A 20052-nucleotide genomic window follows, 5' to 3' on the forward strand; every position below is an offset into this window, starting at 1 on the left:
CCTCTATCCAACCAAATATACCATGAATCTATGCAAACCATCTTAATATGTCATCTCCACATCAGCTGCATGGATGCTTTTAACATATACCAATAACTCACATTATATTAGCTTCCCTTATTGCATTAAACTGCCATCTTTAAATTTCATAAAGTTGCTTATGTCCTTTTCTTACTAACTTAATGGTGTTATACGATTCTCTCTTCCTTTAGTTGATGTGTGTTTAGTGTCTTAGGTATAATTTTGGGGGCAAAACACTACAGTAACATTATCATAGGAAATCATTTCATTAAGTTCACTATCATTCTAATTTTCATAATAATATGCAAACTATCTATACTTACACATGTTGCATGGCATCTTCAAACAGTACCAGATTCATGGCTGCATTGAGCTCATTGTAGCTCTCTAAGGCATCTGTGAGGACAGACCTGAGCGCAGCCCAGTCTGTAATTGGAGCATAGGAGGCTTCATCGCCCGTTTTGGCAAAGTAGCAATATAGGAGCGGCAGCTTTGTCACCTTTTTTTCCTCCAGTCCCTAGCAGAGGACAAGTATATTAAATCATTGAACTCTTTTGATGTACGTTTTATCTGAAGGTGAAGAACAGCAAATCATACTATACAATTTGTATTTAGTTTTATCAGAATCTGTATTGCACCTCAAAGCATGCATGCACAGTCTCCATCTGGAGCTTCCGGAAGAGCTGCAGGTCCTTGACAGCTACCAGTCTGTCTGAGTACACTCTGCAGGACTCGTGGAGCCACACCAGTGCCAGGTCAGTGCTCTCTTCTACACTGTCAGGCCCAGCGAAGAGGATGCCCTGAATAACACAGATAATTGTATGACTATTTCACTTTTCTTTCAAAAGTCCAATTGCAAAAAATGCTCACTATCAGTACTACCTGAAAGACGTTAGACAAATCTCGTAGATTAAATGTGTAGTGAAATTTGATGGCTGTGGGCAGAAAGCTGTGAACCATCTTGTGATGAAGAGTTATGGCAGCTTGAACAACAGCTACAGCACTCCTCTGAACCAGCGGACTGAAGAGCTGCTGCTTCAGGTGGCCACAAAGGATCTGACTGAAGATTGACATCTGAGCCTCAGACGAAGGAAAGTTCACTGCGAACACTGAGAAATGTCTCTGTGGAGTAAAGGCACAACCAAACGTCATAAAATGTAGAGCAGTTTATCATTTTGATCATTAAAAGATGCTAGTTTAGCAATGACTTCAGTCTCACCCCAAAATCTTGAAAATACATCTGGAAATATGTTTTCAAAGTACATGTTACAGGCCTGTCTGTAGTAGCAGTAGTGGTAATAGTAGTAATAGCAGTAGTAGCAGTAGTAGCAGTAGTAGTAGTAGCAGTATAATAATAGTAGTAGTAGTAGTAGTAGTAGTAGTAGCAGTACTTCATGCGTCATTAAAATACATCCACACCATGCTACCATATAGTATAAAATATTATGTTGACATCTGCTTTGTTTATGGTCCAACCACACAGGAGATTTAAGAAGACTTTTTCCTTGTGGAATTGTAATTGCTGCTTAGTTTCCATGCTAATCCTTTTGTCTACAAAACAAGTAACTGAAATGGGTTTCTGAGAACTTTCTGCAGATTAGGATCCACTATAAAAGTGCATTGACTCAAGACTCTTGAATGGATAAACTGTGCCTCTGTCAAAGGGAGCTTTAAAATAACAATTTGCACACTAACATTACATTAACAAACATTAATCGATCCTTACTAACAAACTTCACTATACCTAAGATCTTGAATGTTTGCATTGAAGAATAAATTATACTGGTACAATATGCTTCTTTTAATCCATCATAAGGAAATAAGATTGAGGCAATATAGGTGGAAAACATACTTGTAGTCTGGAGTTGATAGTGAAGCTCCCAGCAGTTGGATTCATACAGGCAACATACTGGGTATTGTGTATTTCTTTTAGGCTCAGTTTCTGCCTGTCATACCTATAGAGAGCAAAAAAAGACAGCTTAGTGTAATAAGCAGAACACACCATAGTTTGGCAAATATATTTCATGTGGTGGTATAAGATTCAAACACACAACTGAAAAACTGGCACAAAAGTGTGAGAGGTCTTCTCACCAGTGCCCATAATCTAGATGCTGACGTATAAGTGTGTGAGGTTGCACTGTTCCATAACTGTCGACAGCAGGCATGTTGATGTCATCTATGAAGCAGACCATCCTTCTGTTGCCTACAGGGGAGTAGCTTCTGCCTGCTCTTTTCTCTAGTTGACGCTCAAGAATCACTACAAGAGAAAGCAAAGTGATTTGTCACAAATCCATAGCAAAAAAAATCAACCAAACTACAGTTGCCCATACACACATACAACACAAACAATATTCTTTTAAAGAGCTAGAATAATCTTACACTTGTCAAATGTGAGGATGTCATATGACTGAAGTAATGATTGCAGAAATGACCTGAGTGGGAAGTTTTTACCTCCTCCACAGTTTGTGAAACTGAGCATTACCAGCAGATGGTGCTACAGTTTACTTGAAGTTCTAGTCAGTACTAAAGAACAATCAGAAAACCTCACTCACCCTGCAGCACGAGGGAGGTAGTGTAGTAGTTGAAGGGTACTTTTGTTGTCATGTAACTCTCTGGCAGACAGTCAAACTTGTTCTTGACAAGTGCAGTCTTTCCCACTCCAGCATTCCCCACAAGCATTAGTGGCTGTCTCCTCTCCAGCAACAAGTCCATGAAGTACCGAAGACGCACAGTCTCTGCTGTGTGTACCAGAACAGCCTGCAATCATAGTAACAGCAGGAAGACAGAGAGCAGAAACATACATAGTTATTATGGCTTTCTTCGAGTGTGATTTATTGACAGACATGTGTTCAGTGAATTGTATGTGATTTATAATTTCTTGTATTTCCCCAGTACACCACAACTATTCTGTCATAATAGCATCATTTGCTCAGAACAAAACCCCACTAATTATGGCTCAGCAAGAGTCTTTGGAGCATTCACAGCTGTACGCAGGAGCATAAAGAAAGACAATAGAGTGTGGGTGATAGCTCAATCCTTGTTGCTCATGCCTTCACCCCCACACAGTCTGGTATGGGGTGTAGTACATGGTAATCAGACACAGTGGAAAGCCTATCATCCATTCTAGCACCCCTGCCATAACCTCATGATTGGACTTTGCCCTCTCTTATTATGTTCACTGAGGCAGACATGCATTTTTAATATGCCTGTATTGTTCATTTTTAGTTATTTTTCTTTAAGAAGGTTGCTTGTGATGTGATTATTTGATAAGTCTGTGTTTTTGTAGTTACAGTTATAGTTGTATAGCAGCTTACATGTTCTTACCTGTAATGGTGTACAACTTTCCATTTCAAAAGGAGGCACAGTGTCACTCCAGGGCAGGAACCGTCTGGTTTGAGGGTCAAGGTAGTAGTCAAACACTGTCCCCTGTGCTGGCAGCTTCACTGTCTTCATTTCTTTGGTCCACCATTGACTGAACTCTACCCGGTAATCATAGAGCTGGACAAATCATTGAAGATATAATATCATGCATTAATTCATATAATTTCAATGAAAAACCCCACCATTAGTTTAAGTTGTTGACAGTTAAGCTTATATTATTCTTGGTCACTTGTCTGTCAGTAAAAGGCACTATGTTGAACATCACCCTATATTTATACCTTCCAAACAGAAGAACAAAGACAAATCAAGGAGTAAATAGAGTGAAAAATAAGTGGACTATTACCAGGAGTATTATCAAACTATCCAATAACATTGTCCAACCATTCTTAATGTTGCCTGAAACACTAAAGCCTAGTAACACATGTTTCTGTCAAGGAACGACTGTTGAGTTTTGAGCACCCATGAAATAAAAACAAAGCTTTCTTAGCTTTATTAGGACACAAATATATCAGCAGGGTATGTAACTGTCATGTCAAAACTCATGCACTAAAATTGTCGTTGTTGTATGTAAGTTGATATGAAAATACCATTTAGAATTTCATCCACTTGAATTAAATGAAAGTAATACCTGATCTTGAAACAGGGCCCCACCAAAAGCCCAGATGCAGGCAAAGGTGAAGTAGGTCTCATAGAGCTCTCGTGGAGAGTCAGAAGGAATACTTTCTGGTGTTAGAAGGCAGTCAAGCAAAGTGCAGAGGGTCTGAATAAGAAGGAAACAAATATTATTTCAGTGTGATTTGCTGGCTGTGAGGGCATACAAAGGAAGTAATAAATTCCCTGCATATGCTTGTGTGTTGTGTACCTGCACCATTGAGTTTTCTGGGATAGGAGTGATGGTCTTGAAGCTGTTTCTCATTTGTTCTAGACAACGGGGAACATATTTTTCAAACATTATGGTGAGGTGGGCCCTTTCTGTTTGGCGTTCTCGTTGTTCAATCCAGCTGGCAACGTACCTGAGCAGGAAGGAATCATTTTGTATTGATTTGCTGATCTGATTGGGATCTAAATGAGTGTCCTATGTCTTTTGCATATAACAGATGTACAACCTCAAAAAACCTCAAAAATGATTTGATATTATGTGAATACAATCTGAGTGACTCACGGGTTCCAGCCCAGGTCCTGTTGGTTAACATATAGAATTCCTGCTCTGGACACAGTAGCAGGAGTGGCCGTCCTTAGGTGACTGATTTCAAACACCAGTCTCATGGATGAAGTGAGTGGCACGCGTTCATTACTGGCCAGAGTCAGCACCTGAAAGACGTTATGAAGCATTACGGTTTCCTCATATCATAACATTTGCATGGTCAATATGACGGACAAGACTAGACCCAAACAATACGGAAAACACCTTCATATCTCATCAGGTTTGACAGAGTTGCTTTAGAATATTTCAAAGGTGCAAGATCACTGGGACTGTGATTCATTGCTCTGGAAAAAGACTTCCAAGTACTCACACTCCAGGAAGTGATTGCTGAAGGAGGGGGAAAGAAACATCTTTTTCTATCTATACCACCTTGGTTGCTATGTGTTGTACAATAGCGTATGAGTGAACAGGAGGGAGGTACCTTGTTGTCATCCATCACTGTGTTGAGTGATTCAATCCACATCGGATCAATGTCTCCATCCAACACAATCCACTTAGGTCCTATGTGGGAGATGTTTGCTTGCTCTCGCATCAGTGATGAAAGCAAACCTTACAGAGATGGAGAGCGCAAACAACAACTGAGATTACAAGGTATTAGCACTGTTTAGATCAAGAACAACTTAGCACTGGTTCATGTGTTTTACATTTTGTTATCCTCATTTAAAACCAGCTTTGTTTACCATCTTTCCATTCTCGAGTTGCGTGGTGGATGAAGCCAAACAATTCATCTCTGTCTACTGCCTTTGGATTGAGGTCATTCCATACAGGCTTCCTCTTCAAGTTTACATAGGTTTTATGGAGAACTCTCAAGATCTATTGAAAAGATAAACATCTGTTAATTCACGTACCTTACCGAAAGTAATTGAGCATTTACTTTCACAATTTGTAAGGCAATAAAATCTAACCTGGCTTTTCCCAGTCCCAGCATTTCCAACAACAAAGACAGAATGACGCACTGCCATGAGTTCTTCCAACTGCACCACCTGACAAAATAAATGTAGAACTAGATTATTTAATTATTCTTTTTTAAACATTGACCAGGTATACACCATATCATCTCAAACCTTAAGGATAAATGTCTCCTCAGGCTGGAGTCGGAGCTCCAGCGTGGTCTTTCGGATAGCCTTTTCAAATTCACAGTCCCTCTCTCTCTCCACCTCCAAGCCTGGGAACAGATCTCCCAGCAGTCCCAAGAAGATAGTTACATCCTCAGTGACAATTTTAGGCATGTTGAAGTCCCTCAGCGCACGCATCAGCACCTGGGAAGTAAAATGCACTTATAGGTTACACAGTCTTCCTTTTGTGGCAGTGAGATGACATACACATGTAAGTCACCTGATCCTCTGGTCTGCTCTTGTCTCTTCTTCTCAGTGACCCTGCCACAACCAGAACGGACTTGACAGCACGCAAACCCCAATCATAGTGGTCCTTTTAAGACAAATAATAGACTGTAAAGATGTGTATTCCTGTGTTTACACTTGCCATAAATCATATCATACAAAGCACAGAAATGGTTTCATGCAACACTGTGGTCCTAAGGTAAAGCTGAAAATATGTATTGATGCTCTGTGTACTAACCCAACATTATTAAATATAACAGTGATATTAAGTGCTTTTCTCCTACCTGCTTAGAGAGCAGTTCTTTGCAGAGAGTGTACAGGGTGATAAACTTCCTGGCTAAAAGCTTAGCAACCCGGAAGCCTTCAGCAACCAGCATTATCTCACAAATAAGCTCAGTGTCCGGCACCACCATGGCACAGGGTCTACAGCAGGACATAGACAATGTAGACAATAAACAGGGTAATGCTGAGTAAAGGCACACTATAAATAAAGTTACTGTATTACTCTCACCTGAAAAGAGCCTTGAGGTTCTCAGGTAGCTCAGTCCTGCCGGCATAGCCAGGGTTCATAGTGATGAAAATCCCCACAGAGGGCTTTAAGACAATGTCTTCATCTAAGAACAGGAACCTACGAGGTTGCATAAAGGGTTAACACATTTTGACTCTTACAGCATAAAGGCTTCATGCATTCCACTTCAGCTGGTTACCTTTTCTTTTTAGAGCGGATGGCGTCATGTATAGTTTTGACCTGCACTGCTACAACTGACAGAACATCCACAGCGATGCGATTGAACTCATCAAAGCAGCCCCATGCTCCAGTCTGGGCCAGACCCTTGTAGATATTACCAATGGACTAAATATGAAGTAAAAAAAAAACTTTCTGCATTTAATCATACATTACTGAAACATCTAATCAAGACATAAACTGACCAAAGGGAATAACTATGAATTGTCCGCTGAATGACTCTCACACCTTGTAGTCCATCTGTTCAGAACAGTTGAAGATGTATACCATGACACCCATGGCTCTGCCAAGATCCTTAGTGGTCTCAGTCTTCCCTGTTCCAGCGGGGCCAGCTGGGGCTCCACTCATGGTCAGGTGCAGTGACTGAGTTAAGGTGATGTAGCACCTGAATAAGTCCATGGCAACAGCACACAGGGAAACAGAAATCTGTTTTTTTTTATTCTGAATGTAGCAAATACATGTATTGAAAGGTGGCATGGATAGACTGAAAACTGATAGGCGGCAGAGTTACCGGTCTGTGAGGGGAGTGATGACTAGACGCGGTGTATTTCCAAGATACTCATATGAGTAAAGGAACTGGGCATCACAGATGTTAACAAAGCAGTGACGCTGCCCTTCATACCAGCAATGCCGGAGCTGGGAGAGCCACTGGAAGGCCTGTGAGGTGGTGACCTGTGAACACACATGGCTGCTATTAAACTAGAGATCATATGTCACAAGAGATAAGGGCAGCAGGTAATATAATGATCATAACTAGTTCAAAAATAGTGTATTGTTTTAGTTTAGGCCTGTAGTTTATAATCTAGTCTAAACATTTGTTGAAATGGAGGCTGTGCCTCTCTTGTTTATCTCATTCCTTAAAAATTTAAAAAATCAAGAATCAATGTACTATTCCTATTTAGGTTTGTCATGTAATTTTTAATTGTTACCTCAAATTTTAAGAAAGCTTGTTTGTTTTGTTGCTTCATATAGATTGCAAATGGAGGAGTAAGCTGTTACCATATGGATTGTGATTTTCAGTAAATTATAATCTCACTTTAGAAAAGCTAAACACTGTGATATGGTCTTTTACACACCTTTATGACGAGAATTATATTGATAATGCCAAAGTTAGCTCAATCAGACTAAAAGAAAATGCTTATTATGGAATTAATTCATTGTGGTTACCTTTTGGGCAATGAGGCTGGCAACAATGTCTCTAGCATGGACATCAATAGTGCACAAAGTCATGATCTTCTGTCTGTCGCCTGAGCTCAGCTCTCCCAGCAGCATGCCAATCAACAAGTTGAGCTGAGAAATCTGGAGGGAAGAAAAGCATATTCAAAGCAATGCTGCGGAAAATAGACAGAAGTTAAGGTAAGTGTGCCAATTTAAATGTACACACAAGATGAATTGGCAAAAAGCTGACATTGCATGGTTCAAATTTATTGTTTCACTTGTATTGTTAAATATTCTACAGTAAGTCATAAAAATTTCAATCCATGCAGAACAACATACATAGTCGTTGTATGAATGTGGACCATGTGGACAATTTTACAGAAATACAGACAATTAAAAGTGGTCTTTTGTTCTTGTTTTGGCTAAAACATCACTGATGTCTTGCATTTGTAACTGTTCTTGTGCGACAGCAGATCCAATCAGTCCAGTGCGTTGAAGGGAGGGAGAGATTATTCAAACAGCAACCAAGGACATGGTAACCTTAAATATTGCTGATGAAACTGACAAGAGTGATAATACCGTGTGAGATAGCCCACAACAAGGCCTCACATACCCATCTCAGGTCACTGAGTATGACGGCATTATGGAAAACATGTCCAACGTCTTTAGCAGTTGTCACTTTACTCACAGATGACTTTTTCTAAACTGTCAATTACATTAACTGATGTTGTAACAAAATGTATAATAATGCAAACAGATTTGTGTGAGTATTTAAGAGCCATGGTTTGTGGTGGTGTTGTACTAAATCCTAGTTTTGTAAGCAATTTTTTCACATTTCAAAATATTGCGTACGCCTTGCAAGATAATACTCTTTTAATGTTGGTGTGTTACCTCATCATAAAATCTACCTGTTTCTTGTTGTATTCTTTTAGTGCAGTCTCAAATCCTTCCTCCAGTCTTTTAAACACAAGCTCCATATCATTGCTCCACCAGATCTGGGATCCAATGAGAGCCACTTGGGCAGGAAAGTCGAGAATCCACTGCTCTCTGGGCTTGTCCTCGTACACAGACACAGCCTCAGACAAGTGACCCCTCACACATTCCTTCATAGACTCCTCCAGACAAGTAAGCCATGCCTCCACCTAATGTAAAGTATTTTCACCATTAGTTTAGTTCTTTATCTTATGAAATACGATAGCTAATTCAGATTCTTTGATGCTGAATATAATCTTACCGGTCCGAAACAGCAACATTCTGTCTGGAATGGGACATATTCTCTCTCCTTGCTGTACATGCCCACTGCAAGTTTAGGATTATCCAACTGTTCGTTTTTGGCAAACTCAAGATCTGAGATGTTGTCAAATAATTTTGAGAGGTGAACAGTTACCTGCAAAAGACATTGAGTCATTCAACTTTTCATTATAGACCCAGAAGTGAAGTAGCGACACTGGACAAATACTAAAAACAAAAATCAAGGGAAATGCCACATAAATATACCTCTCTGGGCCGACTCCCTTTGGATAGGATGTCCAACAAGTCTGCAGATGAAATAAAGTAGAATCGTGGAAAGGCAAGTCTCTTTGTCTCCAAGTATTCGGCAAGAGCTTTTTCACACAATGTCAGCCTGTTAAAAGAGAGAGTATGGCAATAGTGAACACATCAAGACAGACTGAGAGTAGTATTATGAAAGTGTAATCAAATAAAAGTTAACCTTGTTTGTAGATCCTCTAACTTCTCAAATAGATGAGGTTTGTTGGTGGCCTCAACGACATTTATTGTCTTAGCACTGTCCAACATTAACTCCTGAAAGAACCAAAATTGCCATGTATACAATGATGAAAACAATGGAATTTGCAAAACTATATGACTGACATATAAGTGCAGACCTGGAATTCTACATCTATAGCTTGAAATCTGTGAGCATCTGCAGGCAGCTGTTGGCAGATGTCATCACAGCTTTTGAAGATGCTTTCCAGGTAGACCCATGTCCTTTGGACCTCGATCCAGACCATCAGCACAGAGTCAGCCACAGTAAGCTGTTTCTGTAGCTCCACTACCTGGAGCAAGAAGTGATGTACATGCTTGCTCTGAAAGATGCCCTGGAGCTGAACCTTGAGAATGAAGACAAGGGGACATGTGTATACCTAACCAAAAGAATTGGATCAAATGTAAAACTCGAATACACCACACTATTGAAGTAATATCTTAATAGCCGTAACCTCATAACATGAGTCAGTTTAATTACAGTGCATTTTCAACCTCATCTGCATACCATGCCATAAAAAAATGGGGGAGGGAAAGAGTCTGTTTCCACAAAGATCTAGGCATTCAAGCTGCAAGACTTCTAATTGCTGGCTATAACCCCCCAATACATCTGGTGGACATGTACAAAGACCGCCACAGTGCAACAATGTCCTGTGTTCTACAGCAGCTATAAATCTAAGGACTCAATAGGGACCTCTCTACTCTCAGCTGTGCTGTTAGACAGTCAGACAGGGCGGCCCCTTTCTGCACTCTCATCTCTATTCAGCACTTAACTATCAGTGCTTCTCACAGACAACTGGTCTTGAGAACTTTCAGAGCAATAAAGTCACACATAAAATCTTAGTATCAATTTCAGAAGCTTAGATATTTACCTGATGATCCTCAAGAGTTTCAATAAGTTCCTCATCACATTTAAGTAGTGGCACAGAGGTTTGGTAATGATCTTCATATGAAAGCTCCATTGATTCCCAAGTTTTACTTATTTCTGTCACAACCTGAAATAAAAAATAGTGGACGGCATAATGATTACACCTAAACCAAATATGGTAATTAAAGCTGTCCAATGAAAACCATGTATCTATGTAATCTATGATTTTAGTTTTAGTTAGTTAAAATGAAGTGTTCATTTAAAAAAATTCTAATTTTTCTTAAAAAAAACCCATTAAAAAATCAATTGGATTATCTGAAAAACTCACTGTCACAAAGCTGAAAACAGACTCATGAAAAATGTTTTGGAGATCATGTATCATGAAGTTGGCTCATAGGTATTACTTTTTTCACGTGCTAAATGACTCTCGATGTATTTGACCACAATCTATTAACTGAAGAAAAACCTTTTCTATGGCCATTTCTTTGACTGCCTTATCCACTATGTTGCGAACTTCGTCTTCCAACAAATGGAGCTGCAGAGCCAAGAGGTCTTCCAAGGTGGTACTGTCAGTCACAGTGAAGTCCATCTATTTCAAAAGAATCATTGTCATGATGCAAAGTCTCAGTTTTCTATCATGCAGGAAACAAAATACTGCCCTATAGTGTGACTTCTGCTGTGTGTATTTATGCACCTGTTTTGTTCTAATTAGCTTCACCCAGTGGCGCTCTCGTATTGCAGGGTTCTGTAGCTGACTCACGGCCCGAAGTGACGTCAACAGGTTCTTTACATAAAGGTCTAACCCAGAATACACATCCCACATGCGAGCCTCTTTGTCGAGCTTCCGTATGTCCTACACAAACAGAAGGTAGGTAAACATAATTAGTTATTAGAGGCATCTGTTACAAATAGCAATGGTGCATGACAGCAAGACAGCAGGAGAGATATGCTGGTGTGATGTAGCACTGTTGGTGACCTCACCTTGGCAAACCTCCTCAATTCTGCATCCATCTGGTCCACGTTTATCTGCCTCCATTTGGTCATTGTCCAGTTTTCCACACTGCTCTGTATAGATAAAGACACATGCAGAGGGGTCAATGGGTTGAGGGTACTTAATGGGGACATTTAGAGGCTACAGGATATTCAAAGAATAAATGACAGCCTCCAAGAGGAAGGGCTGGTCAAGTTATTGAGTTATTGGGGCATTGTAGGGTGGAGATGAGGCATTCAGCTGTATTTCCCCTTACAGTATGCATTAAGCTACTTACCTGCACATATACAACAATGTCCCACAGTTCTTTGAGGACAGTGATCTCTCGTCTGCAGAGCTTGATGTCTCTGTAGTCAGGAATAGTAACGTCAAACAGATTTGTGGACTCCTGCAGCTCTGCTACCTCTTTTTCCATGTCTCGGACAGCTTTTTCAGACTAGAAAACAACACATGGTGATTGTTATCCAAGTGTACAGGATAATACAATGTTATTTAAATGACATAGCAATGGTTAAACTCCTACTTTCTCCAGACTGATGTAGGGACGCACTGCATTGTAATTAAAGGGCATTGTCGCGCTGAACATCTCCCTGAATTTACTTTGTTTCTCCTGAAAAATGAGAAATACCACTTTAATAGCCTTCACACTTTGGTTAAAATGACAATTTCTTCAACACTGTATATATAATAAAGAGCTTAAAGCAACTTGTCACCTCAAAAGTCACGCATCGTCTCCGTATAACCATCACTTCTGCATTCTGCATGGGTGCCACCTCATGCCTTACTTTTAGGGCAAATTTTTTTGCCCCACTCCATTTCTCTGGAAGTTCCTGTAGCGAGAATTAGTTTGATTTCTCAAAGGATGAATGACCAATGGATCATTTGTTATATCATCTTATTTAGCACTTGAAGGTGGCAATAAAATATGGAGCATCCATTCCTTTCCTTACCTCCAGCTGAGAATAGACCTGGTCTGGTATGGTCACTCCATACTGTTCCAGTAGGATTATTGTGTCCCTGAAAGGCTCAAACATCTTGTCTGTGGTTGCTTGTCTATCTCTAACAGCCAACAAGTGACTCATCACTTCCACCAAACCGCGGTGGTTTCCTTTAGCCACAGGCTGGCCTAGCCCTTGAACAGTGGCTCTTACAAACTTCTGCAGCTCATCAAGACTGAGTGGGAAAGCACACACAGTGAGAACAAATTATTCCGTTTGGTCTGCATTCAATAGCTATGCAGAATTTTTTAATTTTACCTGTTAGTGACATATGTCAAGAGGTGTTCTTTGAAAAGCCAGCTCCACTTCTTTATAGTGTTAAGGAGGCTCACTTTAAAGAACTTGATATCCACTCGAAACCATCCATTGAACACTGTGAAGTCTTCAAGCTTGGAAATTTCAGCATACAGATCCTCATAATAATCTATCTGCAAAAATGATACCACATCAGAGATTGCAATTTAGACACCTGCCATGTATGCGAAATGTGATTCATGATTTAAAAAAGCATTTTACCTGTTCTTTGAAGTTATCGATTGTGGGCGGTCTCTCAAGGAGTGCATCTGCTCCACAAGCCTCCATCTCTTCAGCTGTAAGTACACTTCCATACAGAAGAAACTGGCTGAGAAACTCAGCCCTGTCATCTTGCCAGAGATGGGTGTAGCAGTCAAACTTTCTCTGGTAATGTATTGCTTTCTTGAGGACATTCTCCACTCGCTCCATGATTTCTTGTCTCAGGTCCAGCAAATCGAGCATATCATCCATTACGTCCTGTAAGAGTTATATTACATAGGTGAGGAGAATCTACTGGTTGTAGAAGAAAACACTATAATGAGTTTAGAAATACAGAGTAGAATTATTTTGACATCAAAATCTACGGCAGGGTACCTGGTAACTCTCGGTGCTAAGATGAGCAGCCACTCTGTTGATATTCACCGAAGTCTTGAATATGTCTCCGACCAGTCCTTCTATCAGCTCATAGAGGCCGTCCCCTGCCTCTTGCTCCAACGAGGGGAGGTTAACCATTCCTGAGCTAGTCAGCATTAACTGAGACTCAAACAGAGGTGTCTGGTTTGGCCATGATTCCATGTTGTCCGCAAGGAACTGAAGAGAGTGACGGATGTAGCTGAAGAGCCCCTCCACCACCATCTCATCCACATACTCAAGGTAGGACTGCCATGCTTCTGACGCAGGGTCAGCGTGGAAAAGGACCATATTCTCCTGTCGAAATTGTTACAATATTGGAGAGATGGTGAGCACAAAAACTGTCAATGTTTTGGCTCTGTACTGAGGATGGTGCAGGTTGACACATTTAATTTGAGGGGTTTGATCTATTTTTAGAACAACTAGAGCATGTATATTTGCATGGCTTCCCATTGGGACAAGTGTAAAACATATCAGGTAAAAACATTTTTCAGTCTAATCAGTCAAATTTGACCAGAATCGAACAGCATCAAAAGCCAACTGTGAATTGTACAAGACAGATTATGGTTAGATTTGTATTGATATTATAATATCTGTATCATCTTATTGTAAGGAAACTGACTCCAAAGCCAAACACTAGTACGAATTATGAAAATTAATAAATAATTAAGGTTTTAATTTACCTGCGAACATTTAAATATCTCCACAAGACTCTAAAAGGTTTTGGACCCATGCTGTTTGGTGTTTACTTACAGTAGAGCAATATATCTATACTGTACAACAGTGAATATTATCATACATTTAGCCACACGTACCTGTACCAGCTTGTGTATAGAGTCTCCATCCTTCTTCACAGAGCTGTACTTCTTGTTGACACGGTCTCCCCTGTCCTCCAGCTGTATGAGCGAGCCTCTCTTGTTGTCCTTTCTGCTAAACATGGCCTTTTTGCTCCATTCCTTCATTATTGACTGGATGGCTTCGCAGTTTTCTTTGGCTCTACTGACTCGACATACAAGGTCGTGGACCAGGTCTTTGGTGGTGCTGATGAAGCTCCAGCAGTCCGGATCCTGCCATGTCAGGTCAGACTCTGCTCTTGTCAACTGCACATCTATGGACTCCTGCTCAACTCTGATGAGAGGAAGTTCCACCTCTAGCACTGTCTGCTTCAACTTGTTGTACCATTGTACTAATAGCTGCAGACTGCTCACATACTGGAAAAAGTACATGTATAGTGTGGATAAAAGATATATTCTGAGGTGCAGACTATGTAAAGGATAGTAGGAAAGACATAATGCTTATTATTTCGGAGGTATGCATGAATGTAAGTGAGCCCATGAAGTAAAATGTTAGTGTCTTACCTTTGTGAACATGTCACGCTTCTCAAAAACTGTCAGTGCAGCTGCAGGGATCTTGATCTGACTGAGAGTCTGAATATATTTCACATCTTTCAAGACTTCAGTCAGCTGAGGAGTGACATGAAATGAACTGTTATACATAGTCACAGTGGGTAGGTGGTGAAATGTTTGGTCTCAACTAACAGAAACCTTTGGAGAATATAATAAGTAAAATTAAATAATTGTAAAAAAAATAACAATTCCCCAATAATTGACCCAAATTAATTGGTGACCTGCATCTACGCTTTGTAACATGAGAAGAATATTGGTCTTTGGCCATACTGAGTAAACTAAAGGATACTAACAGACATTCCAATTTTGGGGGATCTTGAGGGTAAAGTTATTTTTTAAGAGACAGACATTACTAAATCAGTCTAACAGTAAGTTGTATAATTATTTAGCATTGGAGGATGTCTGCAAAATGTGCAATGTGCTTTCTAGTTTGCAGGGATATTACACCAAGTACCTTTGGATTGAAGTTGAGTGAGATCAGGTCAGATGAGGTATTTCGGGAGATAAGTGGCTGGTTCAGGTTGACCAGGCAGGCCTGTTCCAAACCGTCACACCAGTCAGAGTAAATGTCCTCCTCATATTGGTCCAGGAGACTCAACATCTCCATGTACATGTGGTATTCCTCCGCCATCTCTACGCCTCCTGCAGGCCTGGAAATATTGCAAAATTGTGAGACAATCGTCATTTTTAAACATGGCAAAATTGTCATCTCCTATATGTACTGTACCTATAAATCTGTCTGACTAGCTATTGTTTGTAATTAATACGTTTACTGAAAATAGTCGGGTGTTTCTACTGACATATTCAACAGTAATGTGATCTTTTCCCATGGTGTTTGAATACGTTGTCTGAGCATTTTTGCCCACTTCAAAGCTCCAGATGTGTGAGCCATGTTCTTAGTCAGACCACTTTCCATCTGCAAACAAAGGAAGAATTGAACAAAGTTGTTGCATGAACAATGTCGATTGTGCCTTGAATACATATTAATAATTTTCCATTTTGCTTCCATTACCTGAGTGAGCTGGGATTTAAACAGATATTTACATCTCTCCAGCTCTTCTCTCAAATGTTGTTGCAGTAGAAGGAAGTTGGGACTGAATATCTGTCTGATTTGTCTTCTCTCCAGGAAGGGTCCAACAATAGTCAGCAGCTAAACACAAAAATACAAAAATGTTGGTGTCCCACTTGTCACTCTCTATTCACTTTATCAATACTGTTATCAGTATCATCTTACTATCCAGTGCTTACTTTGAATGCTGATTCCAGTCCTGAGCAATCCTTGAAGGCCAAGCCTAGAAGACTGGCAAGGCGGCACTCAAAGTCCACAATCCTCACTTTCAAATCCGTATACTCCTTTTCAAAACCCTTATGAGTTAATGATGGACACCACTGTAAAACTGTGCATTACGAATATGCTGTAGTTGTTCATGGAAATCTTAATTAGCATTATATATATATGGCAATAAACTTGATTTCACCTGAGAGTTAAAGTCAAGTGGGCTGTTTTCGCTGTGCTTCAACACTTCACAGTGGTTACTGAACTCTTTGTACATCTGAGCAGCATGCTCACTGTAGAGTTTGCCAGTAAGTCCACCAAATTCCAGTTTTTCCATCCTCTGAAAGTCCAGCATCACTTCAAACAAGTCCTGCAAAGATAAAATAGAGTAGTAAGAAATAAAACCACATTGAAATATTCCCTTGCCGTGACACCTAAATAACAAAACAAAAAAAAATCTGTCTCACCTCCAGCTGTAGCATTCGATTAAGGAACTGGTTGAAACGTGCAAAAATCATGGCAGATGGGAAATCCCAGGGTGCATGTTTCACATGGTTGGCCAACCTCTCCCTCTGGGTCTGGTAGCTGTCTCTGAAACATCTAAAGACTTTTATCACCCTCTTTACCTCTTGTTGACTTTCCTCTGGATCCTCTCGGAGCAGCAGATCCCCAGAGAGGTATGTAGAGGCCTAAAGAGCGCAAGATTTTACGTCTGTGAATTTGTTCACGCAGACAGCCAATAACTGAAGTCAAAGTAATACTGACTGACTTGCATCAGCAAAGCATAATTTAAAAAATCCATGCATTGTGTTTCACAACAATTTCACATGTACGTGTCACTCAATGTATTCCATCACTGCAGCTGTTTGAAAGGAGGATTCCTACCTGCTCAATGAACAGATTGCATAGCTCCTGCAGTAACACCACCATGCGTGCTGGTCTTTGATAAGATTGGCAGTTGCTCCAGATAAGGAAAAGCGTGTGTAATAGTTCAGGGATGACTGTTTCAAAGTGAGGAAATCCTCCCTTTTCCAGTTGAGACAGTTGTGCGTGCAGTGGCTGTAGATGGATGTCAATGTCTTTGGCTTCTTGAAGTGCTTTTGATTTAAAAAAAAAAATAGGGTTTAAATCAAAATCCGAGATAATACATTTTGGAAATAGCATTATACTGTGCATCAAACATTGGACAAGGTGCAAACTAAAGCACGTCTCCCTGGGCTTTGAAAAGGTTCCTGCTAATCTTACCATAAAATACATTTCCAATTAGAGTCATGATTGTTGGATGATAGCTGCTATCCATCATCTCTAACATCTTTGCCATCTTCTGAACAATGGCACTCTGAAGCTAAGAGGGAAAGTGCCGTACATGTTAATCAGAGTGTGGAATGTCAGGAGATGAAACTTATTTTAGTAAAGATCAGGAGAAAGGGGGAGCATACCTGGTGATAAATGTTTTCTATATTGCTTTTCCTGGAAGCCCAAAACGTCAGCTCTGCATTGGGCCCTGGATTGCAGCCCGTCATAAGTAGGTCTGATGAATCCTTCTTTAAAATGTTCTGGATCAGATTGGTCCAGTTGATGACTTGGGTCTCTATGGCATGGGCCAGTGCCCTGTCATAGTTATTGTACCTGAGTGTGAAGAGACATGTTGAGAGAGTTTGTTAATACGTATGATTATGATATATAAAAAAAGATCCTAGGCTCAGAAACAAAATCAAGATGTGTGTGTTTTCTTACATTTTGAAGGTGCTGTATGAATTTTCAATCCAATCTATCTCAGTTGGAATAGGGAGGACGCTTTTCCCTAAAATCTGTCCCATGACAACTGATGTCTTACTGCACATGTTCTCAACATGCAGAATAATGTCTTCAGACATCAGATTTGGCCACATTTGATGGTTTTTGTTGTTTGACAGCAGTGGAACACATACCTTTCGAAAGAGACAGAAAGAATTCACCCAGCACTCATAACGGCACAGCACACACAACAAAATGTGTTTTTATGAGATAGGTGTACGAGGGGTACAACAGTCACCTGCTCAACTGTACTTGACAGCTGTAGTAGTGGTGAAGGAGACTGGAAGCCAAAAAGCAGAAGTTCCCTGTAGTTTTCAGAGATGACGGGAACTACTCTCTTCTTGAGGATGTAGATTGGCATATTTCGAGCAACTGGTGGGACCTACATTTGAAACAATATCACAAAGTAAATAAAATATGATCCAATAAGATTTGACTGCAAATATTAATCAATTTCCAGCATTTCTGCATTTTACTCCTACACTGCACTGCAACTATTATTCTAGTTTTAGTTTTTTAATGTTTTAATGACAATTAATGTTCTTAAATGTTTTTAAATATCCTTTTCTTTTGCCTTATGTTTTGATGTTTTTACTGGTTTTATGTGAAGCACTTTGAATTGCCTTGTTGTTGAAATGTGCTATACAAATAAACTTGCCTTGCAAATAGAATTGACACTCCCAAGTAATTAAATATAATCTGTCGCATTAAATTCTCCAATTTCAAGATATTGTAAATGCTTAAGTGTCCACATGTCAACTAGCTAACGTTAGTCATCAACCAAAGTCACGTTATTGAAGATTATGTAACAACCATAAAGTTACCTCTTTAGAAGCAACCAGACAGGCTTTATTTGATGAAGAGAAAAATATAACGGACTCCTTCTCAAAGAAGTTTTTCAGAACAGTTTGAAACTCTTCGGTGACAGCACTCTTGTCCCATGTTTCGCGGTGCAGTCGCAGTAGCCCACAAACTTTTCCCTCGACAAACTTTACTCTGTCGTCCTCAAGGAAAGACGGAACGCTTTCGTCGTCCGACATGATTGCTCTACCAGCACGACATCCTTTATCCCCGCGGCACCTCGTTCAGCAAAATGGGGGAGGAAAAACAGAAACGAAAACTGATTTGTGACTGCTCCAGAGACCGTCCCCTAAATTAGCTGTTGATCTCGTGTAGTTTCTAGTTACTTTATATGCCTGTTTTGCAAAGAAGGCTGGTACGAGCTGTACGGTCCTGGGGGCGGTTCAGCATTCCGTTGCTTAGAAACAGTCACTATCTTCAATCACTGCCAGAAGGCTCTTTGGTGAGAAATAAAAAAATTTCGTCTTTTAACCCTTTTCCAAATGAAATACATGCAACTTAACAATGGCGTATTTATTTCAGTCGCCTATTATATCTCCCACACTACCATTTATTTTTAGATGACCAGAATCTAGCATGAGGGTTATAGGACTTTTCTTCGAGTAAAATCAGCAAAATATTAAATACACAGATGAAAAAAAGTGCTTTAATTTGTATGGACATGTGTATATGATGACACATATATCATATATATCATATATATATATATATATATATATATATATATATATATATGTAACCCTTTCATTGGGCAGCTTACCAATGAAGAGTAGTCTATATGGATATACTGTCATTCAACATTCCTGGTTTAAACAGATGCAAATATGTGGCCCCTTTTATGACACATATGTGTGACAGGACTTGCATGAAGGAGCCTGTGTATATGAGGCATATAGACTCGAGTAAAATGTAGGCTTTTGTGAAACACACAAATATATATATATGTGTGTGTATATATACATATGTGTATGCTAAACATATATACATGTATAACACTCACATATATATATATATATATATATATATATATATATGTGTGTGTATATATATACATATGTGTATGCTAAACATATATACATGTATAACACTCACATATATATATATATATATATGTGTGTGTTTGAGACTAGTTTGACTGTTGTCTTAGCGGCAGAGCACTCTACCCAGCAACTGCCAATTACAATTACAATTACTACACTTTCATTTCAGAGCCGCTTAAAGGTCTGACTGCCATAAATGATAACAAAGTGCTACTTTGGAGTAGCTTGAAGATTCAAGTGGTACTTTGATCTATTAGTAAATGCTTAAAGTATTTATT

General features: G+C 39.7%; 1 protein-coding gene across 1 annotated transcript in view; it reads right to left on the reverse strand.

Annotated features, from left to right (window-relative positions):
* The window catches only part of si:dkey-233k19.3 (dynein axonemal heavy chain 11), a 39118-nt gene extending 20180 nt beyond the window's left edge, over nt 1-18938 (reverse strand). Inside the window, exons 1-51 of the mRNA XM_068736386.1 lie at nt 18698-18938; nt 18112-18255; nt 17814-18007; nt 17516-17705; nt 17322-17421; nt 16962-17173; nt 16544-16765; nt 16279-16446; nt 16049-16165; nt 15813-15950; nt 15601-15716; nt 15255-15450; nt 14753-14857; nt 14210-14605; nt 13359-13691; nt 12987-13241; nt 12729-12898; nt 12423-12645; nt 12186-12302; nt 11996-12082; nt 11750-11908; nt 11463-11546; nt 11176-11334; nt 10948-11070; nt 10486-10608; nt 9736-9960; nt 9561-9652; nt 9347-9473; nt 9084-9236; nt 8758-8991; nt 7859-7990; nt 7203-7363; nt 6920-7076; nt 6654-6799; nt 6458-6574; nt 6231-6369; nt 5942-6034; nt 5671-5865; nt 5512-5589; nt 5287-5419; nt 5028-5155; nt 4565-4713; nt 4265-4415; nt 4031-4162; nt 3346-3519; nt 2574-2778; nt 2113-2278; nt 1874-1976; nt 904-1143; nt 660-821; nt 345-538 (exon numbers count right to left, since the gene is read on the reverse strand). Coding sequence (XP_068592487.1) covers nt 345-538; nt 660-821; nt 904-1143; nt 1874-1976; nt 2113-2278; nt 2574-2778; nt 3346-3519; nt 4031-4162; nt 4265-4415; nt 4565-4713; nt 5028-5155; nt 5287-5419; nt 5512-5589; nt 5671-5865; nt 5942-6034; nt 6231-6369; nt 6458-6574; nt 6654-6799; nt 6920-7076; nt 7203-7363; nt 7859-7990; nt 8758-8991; nt 9084-9236; nt 9347-9473; nt 9561-9652; nt 9736-9960; nt 10486-10608; nt 10948-11070; nt 11176-11334; nt 11463-11546; nt 11750-11908; nt 11996-12082; nt 12186-12302; nt 12423-12645; nt 12729-12898; nt 12987-13241; nt 13359-13691; nt 14210-14605; nt 14753-14857; nt 15255-15450; nt 15601-15716; nt 15813-15950; nt 16049-16165; nt 16279-16446; nt 16544-16765; nt 16962-17173; nt 17322-17421; nt 17516-17705; nt 17814-18007; nt 18112-18255; nt 18698-18913 — 8333 coding nt within the window. The 5' untranslated portion in view covers nt 18914-18938. The remainder of the gene's footprint in view (nt 1-344; nt 539-659; nt 822-903; nt 1144-1873; nt 1977-2112; nt 2279-2573; nt 2779-3345; nt 3520-4030; nt 4163-4264; nt 4416-4564; nt 4714-5027; nt 5156-5286; nt 5420-5511; nt 5590-5670; nt 5866-5941; nt 6035-6230; nt 6370-6457; nt 6575-6653; nt 6800-6919; nt 7077-7202; nt 7364-7858; nt 7991-8757; nt 8992-9083; nt 9237-9346; nt 9474-9560; nt 9653-9735; nt 9961-10485; nt 10609-10947; nt 11071-11175; nt 11335-11462; nt 11547-11749; nt 11909-11995; nt 12083-12185; nt 12303-12422; nt 12646-12728; nt 12899-12986; nt 13242-13358; nt 13692-14209; nt 14606-14752; nt 14858-15254; nt 15451-15600; nt 15717-15812; nt 15951-16048; nt 16166-16278; nt 16447-16543; nt 16766-16961; nt 17174-17321; nt 17422-17515; nt 17706-17813; nt 18008-18111; nt 18256-18697) is intronic.
* Between the last annotated feature and the right edge of the window lie 1114 nt (nt 18939-20052).

Source organism: Cebidichthys violaceus, unplaced genomic scaffold, assembly GCF_023349555.1.
Source record: "Cebidichthys violaceus isolate CVI_PGR_0920_01 unplaced genomic scaffold, fCebVio1.0.p SCAF_7, whole genome shotgun sequence".
NCBI lineage: Eukaryota > Metazoa > Chordata > Actinopteri > Perciformes > Stichaeidae > Cebidichthys > Cebidichthys violaceus.